Source organism: Aulonocara sp. 'chitande type north' Nkhata Bay, linkage group LG22, assembly GCF_057382095.1.
Source record: "Aulonocara sp. 'chitande type north' Nkhata Bay isolate Kocher_YH1m ecotype deep benthic linkage group LG22, A_spYH_male_GT1.1, whole genome shotgun sequence".
In the NCBI taxonomy this organism is placed as follows: Eukaryota; Metazoa; Chordata; class Actinopteri; order Cichliformes; family Cichlidae; genus Aulonocara; species Aulonocara sp. 'chitande type north' Nkhata Bay.
The window spans coordinates 38,512,616-38,533,753 of record NC_141364.1 but is presented as its reverse complement, the minus strand read 5'-3'; the positions used below and the strand labels follow the sequence as shown (position 1 = coordinate 38,533,753).

The following is a 21,138-nucleotide window of genomic DNA, read 5'->3' as shown; positions in this document are numbered from 1 at the left end:
TATGTGATATACTCTTTCAATTATTTCAGAATGTTTTAAAAATGAAAATTGCTGTTTCAACACATATTGGGTTTTCATTTTGAAAAGCAAAATCAGACTCAATTGATTATGACAGAATTGAATCATAAAGATGATGTAAAAGGAAGCTGAAATTGCCACTAGGTTGTAATTGATAGTACGTTTATATTTTAAGTCTGTGGAAAGATGTCATGGTTGGTTTGCAAGCTGTTTTGTAATTTCTTTATTTAGAATGACATCTTTCCACAGACTTAAAATATAAACGTACTATCAATTACAACCTAGTGGCAATTTCAGCTTCCTTTTACATCATCTTTATGATTCAATTCTGTCATAATCAATTGAGTCTGATTTTGCTTTTCAAAATGAAAACCCAATATGTGTTGAAACAGCAATTTTCATTTTTAAAACATTCTGAAATAATTGAAAGAGTATATCACATATGGACAAATTCGACGGGCCATTAATTTGAAAGGCGAAATCAGACCAACATGAAATTTACATGGTTTTACTGTCGGGTTGGATACTGTTGATCTAAAGTGGAATTATCCTGTGGAAACTGAAATCTTCCTTTTTAGAGCATTCTGAAATCACTGAAAGTTAGGTAAATTATGGGCATTTTCAACAGGCCATTATTTTGGAAGGCATAATCAGAATTACTTGAAATTGATATGGTAACATCGTGAGGTTGTATACTGTTGACCTAAAGTGAAATTATCCTGTGGAAACAGCAAAATTCTTTTTAAGAACATTTTGAAATCGTTAAAAAAGTAGGTCGTATATATGCTCAATTTGAAAGGGCATTTATTTTGGAAGGCATAATCAGAATGACTTGATATTGATATGGTATCACTGTGGGGCTATATACTGTTGATCTAAGGTGGAATTACCCTGTGGAAACAGGAAATTTCCATTTTAAAACATTTTGAAATCACTGAAAGTTAGGTCAATTATGGACAATTTAAAAAGGCTTTTATTTTGGAAGGCATAATCAGAATGACTTGATATTGATATGGTATCACTGTGGGGCTGTATACTGTTGATCTAAGGTGGAATTACCCTGTGGAAACAAGAATTTTTCATTTTAGAGCATTTTGAATCGTTAGAAGATTAAGTCAATTATGGACAATTTCAAAGAGCCATTACTATGAAAGGCAAAATCAGACTGACTTGATATTGATATGGTATCACTGTAAAAAGACTGTGGTTGGAAAGTGTTGATATAAAGTTCAAATAGTATTTGGAAATACGACTTTTGCTTTTAAGAGCATTATTAAGTCATTGAAAGAGTAGTTCAAAAATGAAGATTCACAGGGCTTTTACTTTGAAATCCAAAATAAGATGGCCTTGATAGTGACAGGGCACAATTAGGGTACAAGGCTGTGTCATATAGATCTAACATTAGAGTTTGTAAAAAAAAAAAGCCTAAATTATATGTTATTATGTTCTTAACATACCTGTTAATTCACTCGAAGTTGGCTTTTATTTTGAAATCCGGTTTCCACATCCATTCCCTTAATACTTTGAATACACAGGGAACGTAAAACAAACTGGAGGCTGGCTTGACTGCAAGTCTCGAATTGGAGGCTGGCTTGACACAAGTCATTGACACCAGGCAACTATAAAATGTATATCTTGGCCCAAATGAGACTTAACTCTTGCAGCACCGGGTGTTCGTAATTTTGGTTCAAGTGAATTGATAAACTTTAAGGCAATTGACTCACACAGTTATGTAGATATCCCCGTCCTGTTGTCCCGGGATGCATCACGCTTGCCTTGCCTGGGGTTAGCTTCTGTTTTCTGTGAATGAGGGTTGAGTGTGCTCCCTTCTCAAGGTAAGCTAGGTTAGCCTTCTTATGTGAGCTTTTCAACTGCGCGTTAAGGTTTGTGGGATTTTTTCCCTTTAGAAATGTCCCTCATAATTTGTCTCTTTCCACTACAAGACACTTGCTTTATCCAAAACACAGTCATATTCAAAGTAATCCCAAATTGGACTCAGGCGCTTTCTCCCGACTTTTCCTGACATGATTCTGCGCGTGGACGGAGCAGCAACACAGACGACTCGACTAACGTACTGGCCACCTGCTGGCATAATGAGACAGCCAGAAAAAAAATCTGGAAACTAAACTTCATTTTCACCCTTGACTATTGTACGACACGCACACATCAACGAAAACTAAACACATTTTTGCTATAAATTCAGTTAATTTTAGTTAGTTTTGTGAACACTCATTACAGTTTTAGTTAGTTTTCCTTTTTTTGTTTTTATTTTTATTTCCGTTAACGAAAATGTTTTTTCACTTCTAGTTTTCGTTAACGATAATAACCTTGCTATGGATCAAATAGACGTGACAGTCAACACAAAAAGGTTCAGACAGCTCCTCAAATGAGAGCAGATATTCCTTATATGACCATGTCTGCATTTGACCACAGAAGCCCCACCCACCTTCTCTTCAAACCTCTTGTTTATGATGAGTAGCCAATGGAAAGACAGTGGGCTTAAAAAGGGGAAAGGACTATCCAAAGGTGTCTAAGCTGAGGAGCTGAACCAGCATGAGAAAAATAAAGAGTCTAACCTGTGAAGTGCAGCAATAACAATATGGAAATGTTCAATGTGGAAATCTTTCAAAAGAAATAACTAAATAAAGATATCTATATCAATATTATATGTCTTCCATTTCTTCTGATGATTCTAACTAGTGTAATCTTAAACTTAGATGAATACAGACCAAAACACTGCTATAAAAATTATATATTCATGATTACATTTTATTTCTATACAACACTGGAATATTTCCAGCAAAATGAAATGGCCACAATAGACTGTGAACATACCTGGGCTACATTCAGCACTGTTACACTGCTGCACTGAAACAGCAAAGCTTACAGCGTGTTGTAAATGAGTCGCTGGGAGATTTCATATAAATACAAGTGCAACAAGATTATAAACATTAAACAACTGTAATTTTTTGCAACCAAAGCAGATTTCACTTAGAGAATAGCTGATTGTCCTGCTGTTATTAAGGCCCGGTGTTACTGTCTGTATATTAGTCAGAATAAATACTTACTTTATTCATAAAAAATAATTATTCAACTATAAATTAGAACTAAACACATACAAAAAAAAACACTGATTAGGGAGAAACAAGAGAAACAAGAAAACAAAGTAAACAAAGGAGAACAAGTGCTGACAGAAGAACATAAGTTAGTAGTAACGCTGTGCAGTGTAATATGGGAGGAGATGGGGTAACATTAAAGGCTGTTATTGCTTTGGTGCACAGGGGCAGCGGCCTGTGCTGTTTCCACAAAGAAAGAGGAAGAACTGCTCATGTGAAGAGTACAACAAGGTGGAGAGGGCAAACTTCATCTCTGAGCTCACAACCCTTCATTCCCTTGCAGATGTACAGTAAACTCATCTTAAATACACACTGATATCTGGTTAATTCATAGGAAGACACCACCACCCCTCCCCCTCTTAGTCGTTGACTCTGGTCAGAAGCCCAAGAAGTCATCCTCAAATGGGCTGACAGTGTTGGGAGTGTTTCCATTGGTGCCATCCCAGTCTGGTTCAATGAGCCAATCTTGGGGGGTCACCCCAATGTCCAGGACCTGGGGGTTAGTACGTGACACTGCCAGTCTGAGGGAAAGAGAAACAACCGTCAACCGTCAACAACAGCTCCCCTTTAAAAGAATGCAAGCAAGCAGAAATTCTTCTATTTTGGTGTGAACCAATCCCATGAAAAGACCAAAACCAGTAATGTACAGGTCTGTTTCTTAATACTCAAATAAAGAGCTTTTTAAAAAAAAAAAATTAAAAAACAGCAGCTTTTGGTTACAAAAGACAAAATAATCCTGAACAAATCCACTAAAACATTTGGAAACAGCTCAATTCATCACTGCTTTTGGTCTCTTTAAAATGGGACCAATGAGTTCAACACAGCCCTGATTGTTGACAGAGTTGCGCTGAATATGGTCTCAACCAAGCAAAAACAAAACCTCTGCCTGGAAACTGGAATTAGATTGAACAGAGCTGGGATTAAAAGTAAACTGATATTTCCATATTGAGGCAGAAAAAGAAGGAAATTCCCTTCAACCTCCATCAGAATGAAGTGAAATAAAATAGAAGAACCAAGAAGGCATCAGCAGCTCATGTAAACAGTAAAAACTAGCCGTCATTCTGTTTCCTACTCTTATCCTCTCGACCCTCAGGGCTTAATAGCAAGCAGAGCTGTTTCGACTCCCAGCATTCAGTTTTCTGCTGATTTTAATTCACTGCAGCTCAGCCTCTCAGACTCGTTTATGTAACTACACCCTCAGTCTGCTCCGATATGTCTGAAACATCCCTTTCTCTCTGGGATAACAATGTCTGCAGAGTCTGGGTAGAGGTCAGTGGGATTACTTCACATTCACTTCATTTGAGCTGCGGGATAAACGGTGTTGATCCGTAAATGAGTTCAAGTGACCCACTGCTCCACTTTCAGACACGGGAACTGCTGGACAAAAGCCCCGCTGTGTGGAGTGGAGTCGCACCATCCCCACCGCTTCAGCCAAAACACACACTACACATCACAGAGGAGGGTTATCAGACAGACACAGTCATGTTTGTGGTGATGATGAAATGGGTTGAGATAATAACATTTTTCATTTTGACTGAAATTCAATACATCGAATCAAACACAAAATCCATCGACAACAAAGGCATCTGACAGGAAATAAAAGACGGAGGAGGTTGTGTTACCCCGAGTGACTCGCGTCTCTGACCTGTAATCTGGGTTTTCAGGTTTGGAGGTGATTGAATGAAATGGACTGATGTCAGGTTAGTAACTGGGACTACCACTCTATGTAAGGCTTGTGATAACAATTGCTCAACTTTACCTGGAAATGAACCATAGCTATCCAGAGCACAGCTGGAGACACAAACACACAGCAGATTGAGGACAATTTAAAGTTCAGCTATGAAATCATTTCTCACCAACTGTCAAACCTCTACTGAGATTATCCCTTCATTTATATTTTTATATTGTCAGAGAACGGAGGGTTTGCGGTCTGCAGTACACTGAAATCACCAGTAAGTGGCGACATAGAGCCAAGCAGTACAAGTAGGAACTACAGTACAGAGGTAGAGGCAGATTTTGTGTTTTGGGGATGTTTTATTGGGAACAGGGATCAAAGAAAATCACCTAGGATTAATTTCAGATTATTTTAAGACTTTAGAATCAAATATCTCACCTGGAGAAGGCTTCATCCAAACCATCTTCTATTTTCTGCAAGAAAAGCAATCAGTCCTTAACATTAACTCAGGGAAAAGCATGTAATATGTGTGTGGTGCTGGCACAAACAGGGGAAATTTAAAGCAAATCTTTCCAAAAGCTGGAGATCCAAACTGAGTCGGGAAAAATCCAACTCTCAAACTGAGGATGGTCAACATCGGAGTATGAAAGAAAGGGTCATTTGTAAGAGATTCACAGTCAACACAGACAAAGCGAGAGGACGGACTCACCCAGGCAGGATTGTTGTTGGACTCGGAGGTCTGTCTGTGGTTATCCAGCTGATCCTCTCCGATGTTTCCATTGGTCTCCACTGCCACATTCACACTCTTCTCCAAATCCAACAACATATCTGTAGCCACATCTAATAGAAAAGAGATGGAATGACAACTGATTGGTGTTATAATAACAGATCAGAGCAAGACACAGTGCAGCCTCCACACCAGGATGAAGTGACAAGAGGGAGCAGTTAAAAATGATGATGGGGCAGACCATCGTGCCATGTCTGTTTCTGCATCTCTGTGGCAATATAATGTTAAAGCATGCAAAGGTTTTCCATGTCCTTTTATGTCTATAGCCATGAATAAATTGGTTTCACAGTTAGTTAGATTTTAGTTGAAATTGGTTACAATAAATTGTTTCACAAACTGTGCTGCATTGAGCCATGTAATATCTGTGAAAGGCTAAATGCCAATGTCACAAACCTCCAGTTTCAAAAGCAAGGATTACATTCTCACAGGAACAGAGAGGCCAGACGTCTATTAAGCCTGTGTGTCTGCGGGAATATAACTCTTTGACCATGGGACTACAGGCGTAAAATAATTATTTTAACCAGTAAGGGCTGACGAATAAAAGCCTGAAGCACCACATACCCTCTACTGTGAAAAACAAAAAAGGCAGATGTGCCATGGAGGTTTATTTCCCAGCTGATCACGTTCTGTGAACAGTACGTAGAACTAAAGCTGAAAACTTTAGGCCACACAACATGGCTTGTGCTCACAAACTGGACCAATCACCTGTATGTGCTGCCTGAAAGTACAAACACGGGGCCAAAGCCCCTCGTAAAGTTTGTTGTGAGCATAGAGGGTGTTTCTTTAACACCCACAATGAAATTCTGTGGGGAAATTTAAGAATTTTACAAACTGGATAAAATGATGAGCACCACATGTCAGTGAGATTATAAAAAACGACCAGAGGCCTGTGCTACAAAGCAGAATTTTGTCTTATCTAGGAAACTGGGTTACCTGGACATCGCTATGGTAACTTATGCTGCAAACCTACCCTGCTCTCACATTAGAGATCAACAAGTATGAAATCACCTACTGACCAATCAAGCTTCAGAAAATAGTGGATCCCTCAGACCTCTGTGTACGAACAGTAGGAGGGTCTAAAGTTTTAATACTGCCTGAAGTCTGTTTTCCACATGAGCATCAGTAATAAATATAATAAATATAAATTACTGGAGATGGACCGATCCGATATTACGTATCCGTATCGGTCCGATACTGACGTAAATTACTGGATCGGATATCGGAGAGAAAAAAAAAAAAAAAATGTAATCCGATCCATTAAATATAAAAAAAGCACCTCACAAAACTTGCGACACGGCGTAACTCGGCTCATAACCGTAGCATGTCGGAGCAGTGTGATAGAGCAGCTGTGTGTATTTGAAGCCTGCTACCAAACCAGCATTTCATCTCTGAGAAGGTTATCCCAGAGATAAGTAAAGCAAGTGTGTAAGTTCATCTCTGAATGTTTGTAAAGCATTCCCGCGTTAAGCTTAACAACCAATACCTGGAGCGACTGCCTCTTCTTGCTGCTACTTCAATCATGAAACTGCTTAATGATCAGCTGATCGGCTTTTCTGTCACGACTCCGTCTCTCTTGTTTGTTTATTGCCCACTTCGCGCCAGAAAGAGGAAACCAGCGGCTGAACAACAGCAGCACGTTTAAGCTTGATAAGCTGTTGTTAGAATTTATTTAATATTACTTTCTACACCAGGATCTTTTTCTACGCAGCTGACGGCTGGTAACTGTCCAGGGGCGGATCTAGCAAAGTTTAGCCAGGGGGGCCGATAGGGCATGAACAGGGAAGAGGGGGCACAAAGACATACTTTTCTTTCTTATTCTCATTTAAAATGTCTAGCTTTTAATCAATAATTATCTGAATCTTACACCCAAAGTCCATTACTGTATATAATAACTGTTAAGTCTAATATACCCTAGTAAGCTATATTACTTTTTCCTTTGGGAAGATACCATCTGTGCAGTCTGCAGTTCTGTTGAAGGAAGATGTTGAATCTATTTAATTATTTTTCAAAAATAATTTCTTTCTGTGCATTTTTTTTTCACACTGCATCAAATTAAAGTTGATTACGTCGATTAAGCATCATGAGGTGGAGGTTGGGGGGTGGTTCCCTATTTTTTTTTTTTGCTGGGAGTTTGCAACCCTATTAGTTAGGTTGCTTAAGATTTCTGCTAAGTACTCTTTAAAATACCAGAATAGGGAGGATGGAGCAGGTTTAAGTTTATTAGATTGATCAGTATTACTGAACTATGAAATATTTTGGGTGCAGTGCATTTTTTTTTTTTTTTTTTTTTACATACAGGTATAACAGAATAGCTTTAGTGTTGTTGTTTATTTAAACTTGAGTATGAAGTTATACAAAATGCAGCAAGATATTAAAAAAACTGTTTTATTGATTAAAAAACACTATATCGGATTCATATCGGTATCGGCACATATCCAAATTTATGATATCGGTATCGGACATAAAAAAGTGGTATCGTCCCATTTCTATAAATTACTAGATGAAATTTTATGCTTTCATTTTGCAACCAAAAAAGATAAAGAAAACAACTTTGCCAAGTTCCTTTTTTGGTTTTTGACACCATTTGTGAATGACTACATAACACAAATGACCTCATGTGGCTACAGCTCCTTTATGCTTTGCATCTTGTTTTTTTTTTTTACCTGTCCCTTTCAAACTCCCAAAGCTGTTCGATCTCTCTGAATGAGAACTGCTGCTAGCCTCTCCAGCGGACCCAGACTTTGCTCTCTTCCCTTTCTCTAAAAATCAGATAAGAGGAAACAACACAAGCAGGTCAGGACCTGTTTACAGCACATATCAACATATTTGGTGAAACAAGGACAAACACAGACAGTCTCTTGATAAAAACAACCCCTCCACAGACGGTGCCTATACGCGTGTCATTTCCAGGACTTGAATGGAGAAGTGTGCGATGCCTACCTTCTTTGGACACCTGCCAGAGCTCGAAAGCTACTGTGAAGGCCTGGGCTACTGTTAGCGCCACAGCCTGAGCCTGGAGGACAGGAGAAAGAGACACAAACAGAGGATGAAAAACAGAGCACTAACTTAAAGAAGTCTGCTTCTCTGACTGCTGTTGACCGTCCAAGAAAACTTTGCATGACCATCAAGATAGAACATGTAGTTTACAACACTAAATGCTTTATCTCAGGTAACAAAGTTATATTTATAACATGGACAGCTGTAAAAATGGTTATAAAATGTTGCCATTCAACAGTAATGCTTTATATTTATATGACTGAAAGATGTGAGTACAAAAAAGGATAGCTCTTGATCTCTGTCCACAGTCCGTCGTCACTGTCACATAAAAGAAAAAAGGTCACTTTGGGGCTTTAAGTCAAATAATTAATTATTATTTGATTGAATTGCAGACTTTCAGCTTAAATTCAAGGGGTTTAACTGCATGACAATCAACTGTCCAATTACTTTTAAGCCTCTGGAAATGGGGGACTGAATAAAAATGGCTGCAACTGCTGAGCCGTTAATGGAAACTTTTATTAAACCCCTGAAAAGGTGACAGTCTGCACTTCAATCACACTTTACTTCAATCATATTTTGATTATTTCTTTTAAAAATCAAACAATGTATAGAGGAAAAACTACAAAAATGTGTCTTTGTTCAGCACATTATTAACCTCATAAGCTCGCTTTCACTTTAATTTTCCTGCTTTAGTTGGTTTTTTAAAGTGGTCCTCATATACTTCTCTTTATTATTATCTTTTTTAGTTTAAGACCAGCAGTTTTTTTCCAACTTTATGTCATTGTCATGTCATTTTTTTAAAAAAGGTATTATTTTGAACTATGAGTCTTGAAGCACTCCTCTCATTGAGTAGAGGACACAGAGAGGTCATCCCAAATCTCTTCAGAACCCCACTGGTAGATAGAGGAGCACATATTAAGGAAGCAGAGTATTCTCATGTTATCCTGGGAGAAAAAAAAGAGCGGAGTGAGGAAGCAAGTAAGATGAGAGGAAAAGTGCCCTTCTGTTTTCAACACCAAGGAAAAGACAGGAAGACGACAGGAGCTTAACTTCTAGGATTTCCTCTTCGGGATGAAGAGGAAGAGCTATGGTGACAGCAAGACACTCGAGAGAGCCAGTTACAGGACGAATGACGGCTGAATGTGGGTCATTACATCATCAGGAAGGTAATGATCCCCCACAGCCACAGAGGAAGATATGCTAAATATTTGAGTTATTGAGAAACTTTGAATTTAAACTGAAAAGTTAAAAAGTTTGGACACACCTTCTCATTTAATGTCTTTTCTTAATTTTTACTACTTTCTCCATTTTAGATGCAAACTGAAGACATCAAATATATGAAGCCACATATATGGTATCATGTAGCAAAGAAAAAAAAATAAATAAATAACTTTAAACATGTCTTTTATTTTAGAGTCCTCGAAGCAGCCACCCTTCACTTTGTTGACGGTGCAAACATTTGGCCTTCATGATGTAGTCACCTGAAATGGTTTTCACCTCACAGGTGTGCCATGTCAGGGTTCATTTGTGGAATTTCTTGCCTTCTTTATGGGGTTGGGAACCAATCAGCTAGAGAAGTGAAAGTCCATCATTACTTTAAGCACTGAAGGTCAGTCAGCCTGGAATATTGCTAAAACTTTCAATGTGTGCAGTCGCAAAAATCATCAACCAAGCACGACAATGAAACTAGTTCACATGATGACCGCCCAGCCCAGAATAAATTTATCTGAGTCACCAGCCTCAGAAATCACAAGTTAACAGCCACTCAGATTAGGGCCCAGATAAATGCCACACAAAGATCCAGCAGCAGACACATCTCTACATCAACTGCTCAGAGAAGACTGCACAAATCAGGCCTTTGTGTTCAAATAGCTACTAAGAAACCACGACTAAGGAAAAGCAACAAGCAGAGGAGATTTGTTTGGTCCAAGAAACACAAGGAGTGGACATTAGACCAGTGGAAATCTGTGCTTTTGTCTGATGAGTCCAAATTTGAGATCTTTGGTTCCACCTGCAGTGTCTTTGTGCAAAGCAGAAAAGGTGAATGGATGATCTCTACATGAAAGGTTCCCACCATGAAACATGGAGGAGGAGGTGTGATGGTGTGGGGGTGCTTTGCTGCTGACAGTGTTGTGGGATTTATTCAAAATTGAAGGCACACTGAAGCAGCATGGCTACCACAGCATCCATGCCATCCCATCCAGTTTGCGCTGAGTTGGACCACCACTTATCTTTCAACAGGACAATGACCCCAAACACACCTCCAGGCTGAGTAAGGTCTATTTAACCAAGAAGGAGAGTGATGGAGTGCTGCACCAGATGGCCTCCACGGTCACCTGACCTAAACCCAGTTGAGATGGTTTGGGATGAGATGGAGCGCAGAGTGATGGCAAAGGGGCCAACAAGTGCTCAGCATCTCTGGCAAATCCTTCAAGACTGTTGGAAAACCATTTCAGATGACTGGTAGTGTACGTGCTCTAAACTCACCACTTTCCTCTTTGAGCAGAGGTAGGCGTTGCACTCCAGGGTTCCATTCAGGGTGTTTTGTGCGATATAAGCAAAGACTTTATCGTGTAGTTTATCCACCGTGCAGTAGGATATCCTGCAGACCAGAGACAACAGGTTAGACAAACAGCGTACAGAGATCCAACGCTTTTTTTTTTGACAGCACAAATACGCTCAAACTTTCCAGAAGCAAGAATGAGATTTACACAGAAAGACTAAAGAAAAAAAAAAAAAAAACAGTTGAAGACGGATTGACCTGCCGTGTTAGTATGTTTTTGTCAAAGATTAATACAATGTTGATTTTTTTAAAAATGAGTAAACACTGGCAACCCCTCAGCCTCCTAGTACACACCCCTATACTGGACCTTTAGGTCAGGGTACCGACACTGGAACCCGTCTGAGACTTTCATATGTGACTTTTTGGTTTCAATGACACCCACCAAGGAGAATCTATTTCAAATTACTTAAGTGATGAAATAAAATTACAAAACCAGTCATTCTACACATACCTGTATATGGACACGTTTTCCAGGAGTTTATTTGTTGAGCTGTCATGTAGGACAATTCCCTGAGGAGAAACCTTAAGAGTGACCTTCTGAGGTTTCTTCCCACTGGCTTTAGCCTGTCATGGGGAAAATAACGCAGCGGAAACTGATGATTGTTTTATGACCGAAATGCAAAACGTCCGCACACTGCTTACATACTACTCAGCTCTTCTACAATGTCTATTTCCGGTGGTACGCTAGAGACAACATTGTACATTATTAATCACCAGACACTTTCAAAAAACCCTACATTTACTATTTATCAGGATTTAGTGCGAGGATGTAGGGAAACAGGCACAGTAAGATACAGAGAGCAGCTTTAAACTAAATTTGATCCAGAGTTTATAAACATGCAGACGGTGGTGAGGACATGATGAAAGCCTTAATGTCAGTATGTTTGTGAAATTTAAGAGAGCTTAACAATTTTAAGAAAAAAATAATGATAATAATTAAAGTGGTAGTCTTAAAAGCCACTGGATTGTTTTTCTTACACTGCTGTTGTTGATTTTGGCAGGAAATCAAAGCAGAGCAGTCAAAAGTGGAGATAAAGTAAACTGTGAATGAGCGATCTCTGACCGTGGCAACAATCCTCTTTACAGCAGCTGCTGACAGCTCCTCTCCTTTGGGTTGGTCCACCAGTGTCATGCCAAGATGTCGAAGATTAAAGGTCATGCCCTCTAAGATTGTCTCCCGCGTGTCTGTCCAGTTCTCTGGGAGCTCTGCGGAGAAGAGCGGGAGCGGCCGATACTCTGATCAACTGTAACGACGTTCTTGTCAAACATCAAGCGTTGCAAACATCAAATATTTATCTGCTTTTTCCCAGGGTTCATGTTCCAAAATAAATAAGGCTCGTGCAACATTCAAAGACTTTGAGAAAAACACAAATCAGAAGAAATGTAAACAGTCTGTGTTGAACTTAAAGTTGGCCCACTTCATGTGCTCCCTCGCTGAAGAGGAAAGGCAAAACAGGGTATCTAGGTCAGAGGTGCTGAGGCGTAAAGTAAATATTTCATCTTCCAAATAGCTTATAGGGCTCGACAATAAAAAACATGAAGAGTTTGGAGCAAGTTGTACATGCACTGTGACACGCTGTGATAAGAGGAAAGCGTGGTAACATCAGCGATCTCTCCAACAGCATGAATCATGTGTCGTTCTCAAAGTGCATTACTGTCTCCATTTTTAAAATTTCCCTGAAAAAGACTGTTTAAAGTGTAACTACTGAAGGAACAGCTTCTACCTCTGTGTGATTTCTTATCAGGTTTTGTGTGGCGCTGGCCGACCCTGAACCTGTAATACTGTTTGCACTTTCATCAGAGAAAAAAAAAAAAAAGGGGGGGGGGGGGGTGAAGGAAGGGGGAAAAAACTCAATCCACCATTATTACCTAGAATTTCACCCTCCTAACCTTTCCCTCCTCTGGGATGTAGTACATACCACACAGTCATGCTGGTACATATTCACACACATACATTTTGAATGCAGACTACACAAACTGGACCAAGAGATCTTAAGATCTTAAAGTCTTAGAAGGAAACTCAATGTGATTTTCCGTCACATGTACACTGTTATAAAAACAGGTGTTCATATTAACACAGCCAAAGCACGTGTGAAAGCGTCAGATATCATCATCATCGTTATCATCAGGCCGTTATTTATAGTAACAATATCGGCTACAAAATAATCAAACAAAGCGTTTAAGTACAGGGACTGCAGAGCATCATTAGCTGGAGTTTATGTTAACAGTGCCAAGAGATCCAAAGTTGGGAAAGCAGAATCACGCCTGAGACAAAAGGCACTGGTGGGCACCATGGTGATAAGTAGAGTGAATTTGGGTTAACTAGTTCCCACTTCAGACCCACGTCAACAAAGCAAAACTCAAGGAGGAACACCACAGACTCTAGGAAGACATCCTAGCAGGTGTAGAGGAAGAGGAAATTGGCAGAACACTGGGGCTCTGGCAACGAGGAGCATGAACAAGATGGGAGGTATCCTGCAGTACAGGATCACCTGGGGAAACATCATGCATGCAGACTTAAAGTGGGTCCTGTTCCTGGTGCAGGCAGTGCATGAAGTTTGGTGAAAGAGTGAGACACCCTCCTGCACCCTTTGCTCTGGAAGAGGCTCTTTGGAACATCTTCTCAGCAGCTGCCCAAAGGCTCTGGGGGATAGCAATACCAAGGTGCTGAAGGCAGAGGCAGGTAGCCTCAGTCATCAATACCAGCAAACACCATCAAGTCAAGTCGATTTGTGTAAGCAACTAAAGCTGTCAGGGCACGCTGTCAAAATATCACTTAATCATCACCTCTGAGGCCTCAAAACAGCTGGAACACAGGCTAGAGGACGTTCCAAGAGCAGACAGAAGACACTGTTTGTTTATTTATTTATTTTACCTTGTGCTTTTGTTTTCTTATTTTTCTTCGTATTCATTGTTCTTTAATGTATTTTATTCTATTGTTAAGTGAAAGTTTGAAAGGCGCTTTCAAATAAAAATTGATTATTATTACTTTTCAGCATGCCTACTCTGTAACGTTCCTGACGCAATTGGTTGTTATAAGAGTGGCCAAGAGGAGGCCTATTCAATCTATGTGTAAAGCAGCTGATCATATGAAGAACGCTCCCAATCTTTTACGTCACACAGAGCTAAGTGTAGAAAGAAAAACTGAGCTTGTACAAACGCTGACCCTATTTAACATGAGCGTCCATCACTGTCAGAAAACAATAATATACAAAAGCATAATAGGCCACCTGGAAATAGCTGAAAACAAATTTAATTTTCATAACAAATAAGTTCAGCTTCTCTTTTGGTAAACATTTCATGTTTCGCTCATTTTATGAGAGAAGTGGAATCAGAGAGTCTTTGAAACCTATGTTGAAATGTAACCAGGTCAAAAAGTCTACAACACACTGATTACTGAGAAAATCCTTTCTCAGTATCCACGACTGCCTCCTATAAATGTGTTACATTAAGTAATAAATTATAGTGAGTGGAAAACGTAACAAATGTAATGCTAGTAACTGCAGATATTAATGTTTTCCATTTTAGACATCAAAACATTTAATTTACACAAAGAAGAAATGGATCCTTTTAGTGGTTCACTGACGCAGGTTTCAGTGCATGTTTTCCACTGACAGTGTTGGAGAGCTAATATTGAGCTTGTAATAAAGAACCTGTTCTGGTTTTCAGTTTGTTTCACCAGCAGCAGAGACTGTACCAGGCACCAATCAGCCCAAGAATGCAGAAGGCTTTGACGATAAAAGGTCAGCAACCGTTATACGTCAAAGGAAACAGCTGTGTGCACGAGTCAACTGAGAACAAGAAAAACCAGGTGACCTGCTACTAACGTCACACCCGTATGTGGCAAATAATCACTTACTGGTTTCTCACTGTAGTATTGGGGGAAGTGTCTTGGTATAATGTGAGAAAGATAAGAAAAAGAGGAGAAAAAATTGGAAGACAAAGCCTCAGTTTTCAGCTCTATAGATATCCATTACATCCAACACTGATGGATGAGTAGCCATTTAATTTGTCAGAGTGCAAAATAACTCTTAGTTGCAAACTGTGACAACAATGGTGCTGATCCAGAAAGGTCCAACTGACAGGCAATTTGCATCCTGGCTGATTTGTGTGTCTACAACAAACACTGGATCACTGGGGAAACCACCAACTGTGGTCCTACAACTCTGGACTCCTCCAGTGCCAAATTATCTTTTTCTCAGCCTCTGCTGCCTTTTCACTTTCCTCCCTCCTTCACTGATCTACGCCTGCACGCCTCTCAAATTATTATGCACAGAGTCCCAAATTCACCAGAGTTTATGTTTGGGATTCTAATAATGTGGGGAAAACGTAAACACATTAGTGAGAGTGTGTCAATTTGGAAGTCTCTGCAGATGCAAAGTCGAGTAAATTAGGGGCAGAATGCATCTGAAATGTTTATCAGTGAAAGACCTGATGTGCCAAGCAAGGTCTTTAAACCTAGACAAAATAAGGTGAGATAAATTTTTAGTCCTACTGCATTCTCATCGCTTTCAGAAAAGCAATGCTTCTTCATGGTTAAAGGGGGGGGGGGGGGGGGGGGGGGGAAGCCCACTACACATTGAGGACACACCCCTCCTAATGAGTTTGTTCAGCTTCCTGTCTGTTACATTGGCCAGTTCCTAAACCAGTTACACACATTTGGCTCAAATAGTCACACACTGTTTCTCCCATAATAGGGCAGCTATGGAGAAGCATGTTCATTTGATTTTATTTTGAGAGGATCACATTGTAAAATCAGAAGGAGACGCTTCCTGTATACAACAGCAGCAGTCTGCTCTTCATACAGCAGCTAAGTGGTCACAAGCAGGATTATGATAACATATATAAATACATATTTGCTTTCCACTGTTATGATAGGTTGTACACATTTGTGTTTTATTGTGAAACTTTTTATGATTTTTACCTATGAAAAGTGCGACATAATTCTTTTAATTTAAGTACTTATATTATACAGAGAGTTTCAATCCTGAGGGTGCTGTGGAGTAGAAGTGGTTCTTGTGTATAAACTCACAGTGAAGGACAACCTTCTGATTGGTGGGCTACGCTCACATTAACAAACAGGGTTGCCTGTTGAGTGTATGAAGCAGACTTAGCCACATAGCAAGGCTTTCTTTGCATTAGCTTTGCTCAACAAAACCTAAACCCTCTATGAGAGGTAACAGGCATCACAGCGGTGGCTATCAACCTTCTCTGTGGTTCGTTAAACTTTTTTCGACAAAATGGACCAATCGGGTTCTGTCCACTTCAGTCAAGTGGAACATGAATAAAATAAAATAAAAAGTTATAAGTCAGCTACTGCCTGTAAAGCTGTCATATGTTAAACCTGACTTTAAACAAGATTCTGAAAAACTGCATTCAGGTGAGATACTGTCCCAAGAAGATGTCACTTCAAACAGAAGTGTTTGACTGGCTCAACATCCATTGTTGCTTATATCTTAAACACAGTTCTGCAGTGGTCAGGTTGGCAGACTGTCATCACGAAAATTCATACATGGGAAAATATGCAATACCATTTTGAAATAAATGGGGAAAACTGTGATAAATTGATGAGACATATTTTTTTAATTAAAATTTTACATTAAAAAAGTAGTATAATACAAAAAACATCATCGAAGAGAGCATTTTTAAATTGTCTAACTATTGCAAAATAATACAGTATCATTACTTTTAGGTAAATGTGTATGACAAATATTTTAAGATTGTCAGGTAGCTTAAAAAAACAACAACAACAAAACAACAACATTACTTTCAGGCTGTAGTGTTGTGCTTCTACTGACGTTCCCATATGTTCGTTGCAGGTCAAATAGAGTGGTACAGTAGGTTGCTACTGTTTTCCATCTAGTTGATGACAGACTTTTTTCAGCTTCATTTTGAGACTTTAAGAGAAACCTAACTCTTTTTACAGACCATTAAATTGTTTATCCTGTTAAAATAACACAGTCTAGTAACATTAGTCACAGGCAGGACTGATGACGCTGGCTGTGCAGCTCTAGCATTAATGTTACTGTTTTATTACTAGCCATAGCCGCTAGCCACTACCTTAATGATAACAACATAACAGTTAAACAGCTAACGGGTAAAGTTTAGCCATTAAATATATCATAGTAGAATAAAATATAATAAAATTTAAATAATTACATAAATGTGGTGCAGAACCTGCCATAGAAGTTTGGGATTTCATGGAAGACAGACAGTAACATTGTAAAGGAAAAAGGAGCCATGGATTTTTAAATGCAAGCATCACCGCTAAAAGAAATGCAGCACAACTGATCAGCGCCGTTGCATTCACATCAAATGCCACATGCTGAATCTCCAACTTCAGCCTCATGGCGTTCCGGATGATTTTAATACAAGTCATATTTATTCATCAAAAAGTCCATTACAGCCAGTTTAGAGCAACCACAGAAATACAGCTGCAGAGAAAACTAGTCAGAGCTAAAGAGTGGCACCTGTTGGAGAGGATCCTGGAAAAAGGGGTCTTCAACACAAACAAATAAACTTTGGGGGTCCCCTTAACACTGTTGGCATAGGCCGTCTAAGCCAGGGCAAAAGAACAGAGAAGATGAAGTCTTAGCTAGATAAGATGAATGTATTTCTCCCAACACAAACTTATGGTGAGAAAACAGAACATGCAAAGAGGCATACAAGTGACGTGACATAGGTGGATCACAACTTTTCTATACACGGTTCATCTAAATGAATCATCAGATTACAAAAAGCTTTTTTTTTTTTTAAAGTAATGGTCACAGAAACCTAAAATTTTAAAATACATGGCTGAATATAAAGTTTTACATACGACACTTACAATGTTCGGCAAGCACTTAAGGTGCGTCCCCCGGATGCATGGCACATGTCCAGATGATAGTCAAGCTGTCTGGAGTCACTGCAGCCACTGCTGTTGTTACTCTACCTACTGGCATCCATGGGAAACTCACGAATCCGCTCTTTCTAACAGCATGCCTTTCAATCGGCACTCTGAAATCTGATCATTCTTTTTGATACACCCTGTACTAAAGGCAAGCGAGTACCAATGACAGAGAAGGTTACTGGTGATTGACATATGACAGGTTAACAAATATAATAGAGTACCTAAAAACAAAAATCAACAGCGAAAACGCAATGCATGCTGAGTTAATCAATTCCTCTATTGACACCCTTTTAGCCTATAGAATAATAATAAAAAAAAAACAAAAACAAAAAAAACATCACGGCAGCAGCTGAACTACCAGTATCCTAAAACCAACTGGTGAAGTCACAGTAACTATGACCATCTTTTTATGTACAGTTTGTAATACAGTCTCATTAATGGAAATGATGCCTGGGTCCTCAGGTGCTCGAGCCCTGTACTGCATTCACCTGACCCAAAGTAATCCCTACCCCGAGTACATGGAAATGTAGGACGATTCTGATGAAGGCAACGTCAGACCTAAAAATCCAGCATGAATGATATGGGTCAGTGCTGGTGAAGAATGCGTGCCCTGCAGCCAGGTAATCTATGACCAAACTTCAATACTCTACTTCTACGACAAGTGGGTCAGTAGCCACATTTACAGGAAGCCATTAATTCCACGAACAATCAGAATAGCCCACTTCCAGTCGGAACGGCTGCCACAGACATACAAACAACTCAGGCAGAAGAAACTCGCACTGTGGAAAGTGTCTGCCAGATGTAATACAGCCAGATATCACCTCTCCACTGACAGCTGGGAAGATGTAAGATTAACATCTCAGCCTCATCCATTAACGCAGTAATGTGCAGGCATAATATGGAAGTGTCCATCTCTAATTTCTGCGGCGTTGCCTTTTCCCTGGTGAGCAACTAAGGTTACACACAACAATGCAGTGTGTTTATGTTATCCACCCTGTCACTCTCTAATGTCTCTGCAGATGTGACAGTAGCCTTTCTGGAATTTAAAAAGAAAAAAGGAAAACAAAAGAGCAGCAGTATGACTTGAAGCCAACAGGGGCAGTGCACAGACTTGCCCCGCAGCATTCCTGGCTTGTCCTCTTGGTTACAGGCTGTGGACTTTTCATGCTTTGGAAGCCACACGGTCATTCCCCCCACCCCACAACTTCACAGGCAGGATCAAGTGAGATTTAGCTTACAAAGTGGCCCTTGAGTCCTACAATGGGTGCCAATTCCTTCTTAAAGGAGCTTTATGTTAATGCTGCTGCATGTGACTGCTCCTGCCCTGGCAAAGTGCTCTTCAGCAACATACAATGGGGGAAATATAAATATAATAAGATCTCGTGCTGACGATGACCTCTGAACTTCCTCTGGCAGGGTTGGCGGAAAGAGGGAGGTGGGATTATCAAGAAATCCAAAAATACCTTTTTAGTTAGCGAAACACAAAGCAAAAGAAGTAGTTGGTGTAATTCCCACCTGAGTAAAAGACCGTGAGAAACACACAAAAATCAGTCTTGAAACACGTGAATAATCCACGAGAAATGGCACAAATTAGAAATAAAACTTCTAATTAGTTTTGTTGTTGTGGTTCATTTTAAAATAACTTGAATTCCCGGAAAATTCCTGCACCATGATAAACCGCATTGCAAACAGTTACTCATCCTCCGCAGGAAGAAACCGCTGTATGTTTCCCCAGAACAGAAACACTAAGCGGGAGAAACTATTTACCTTTACCCTCCTTTGACAAACTAAAAGAGACGTAACTGCTCAAGCTAAAGAAAAAAAAGAGATGTCAAACTCCGTCTTTACCACCCGCTGTGACAGCCGACAGCACAATACGTCGTTTGTGAAACAGAAACCAAAGTTTGGTCAAGTTAACCTATAAATGTCTTAATTAATCACTATTTGTCACAGAAAAAAAAGGTAAATTGGGTACAGGCAAAGTAAACTGCGGCTAGGCGGAATTTTAAATTTGTTGCTAACGGTAAAAAAAAGAAGAAGGTATTACCTTTTATTTTTTATGTTTTTTTTTTTTTTTCCTTTAGCTAATTTAACGAGTATTTCTTACTTCTGTGTTTGCTGGCAGTCCACGACTGTTTCGCCATACTTGGGCTCCGGATAATAGCTCTTCCAGCAGACTTGAGGGCATCCATGTCGGTGTGTTGAAGTGCAGAGAGTCGGTGAAGTTCCCCGAAGTGTTCCAGGAGAAATGTTGACCGGACTGCTGATGGGGAGAGAGGATGGACCTGTGGTGCCTTCCAGTGCACTCAGAAATCCCGGTGTTGTGTCAAAAAGTCATCGCCTGCCAAAAACTTTCCGTGTGTTTCTTATATGTAATATTTTTCCTACAAAGGGGGTTATATATAAAATTAAAATTACCTGTTTTTCAAGTATCTTCATAACTCTGTGTTATTGTACTTACATTATAACCAATCCGGTCCCTTTTGTGCACTTAAAATATGTTTACACAACTATTGTTATATTTGTTGCAATTTCTGCTGTCCTCTTAGGCCAAAAGATATTTTTAATGTCAACGAGGTATTTTTTTTAAACTGGGTAAGTCCGGCTTCTACCTTGTTACAGGAATGTTGATTGTGGCTCAAGATGACTTGATATCATTTCACAGGTTTCACATATTATAGACACAAAAACTTATATATAGAAATTTAAATACGAGCAATCATTTTTTGCACAACACTGACTTTACTACAGAGGAGTGGTGCTGCATTTGAGTTACATGGGACATTACGTGGTATCTGAAAGGATGCTAAATAAATAATTTAAAAAAGAAGAGACGATTCATATGGAAGAGCCACATAAATATGACCAAATCAGAACCTCAACTATAGCTTTCAGGACACAATTTTAAAGAATGCTCTTACAGTATAAACCCAGAATTGGCAGACTGCCCGTATAACAACTTGGTTAGCAAAATGCATTTATAAACTATACAGGCACAATAGACAGGCATGTCTGCTAATCAGTGCTAAATAACAGACAAGTAAATCTCTAGAATTTCATTCACTAAAACTGAAGCAATTACAGATTTCATTC

General features: G+C 39.4%; 2 protein-coding genes across 2 annotated transcripts in view; one reads left to right on the top strand and one right to left on the bottom strand.

Annotated features, from left to right (window-relative positions):
* The window catches only part of LOC147304678 (zinc finger MYM-type protein 1-like), a 302,003-nt gene that overhangs the window by 12,430 nt on the left and 268,435 nt on the right, over positions 1–21,138 (top strand). The window lies entirely within an intron of this gene.
* ldlrap1a (low density lipoprotein receptor adaptor protein 1a) lies at positions 2,769–20,316 on the bottom strand. Its single transcript, XM_086280392.1, has 9 exons — positions 20,153–20,316; positions 12,220–12,362; positions 11,608–11,720; positions 11,081–11,195; positions 8,537–8,609; positions 8,260–8,355; positions 5,519–5,649; positions 5,248–5,282; positions 2,769–3,655 (listed from the first exon to the last, which is right to left on the bottom strand). The coding sequence occupies exons 1-9, from the start codon at positions 20,235–20,237 to the stop codon at positions 3,511–3,513; spliced, it is 936 nt and encodes a 311-aa protein (XP_086136518.1). The 5' UTR covers positions 20,238–20,316; the 3' UTR covers positions 2,769–3,510.

Bases quoted from the DNA above. Each gene is read 5' to 3' on its own strand.
- ldlrap1a (XM_086280392.1), bottom strand. From the start codon at position 20,237: ATGGATGCCCTCAAGTCTGCTGGAAGAGCTATTATCCGGAGCCCAAGT. The intron at 11,721-12,219 runs GTCAGAGATCGC...TCCCCATGACAG, and splicing joins TAAAGAGGATTGTTGCCACG to GCTAAAGCCAGTGGGAAGAA. The intron at 8,610-11,080 runs GTGAGTTTAGAG...CCTGTCCTCCAG, and splicing joins TCTGCTCAAAGAGGAAAGTG to GCTCAGGCTGTGGCGCTAAC.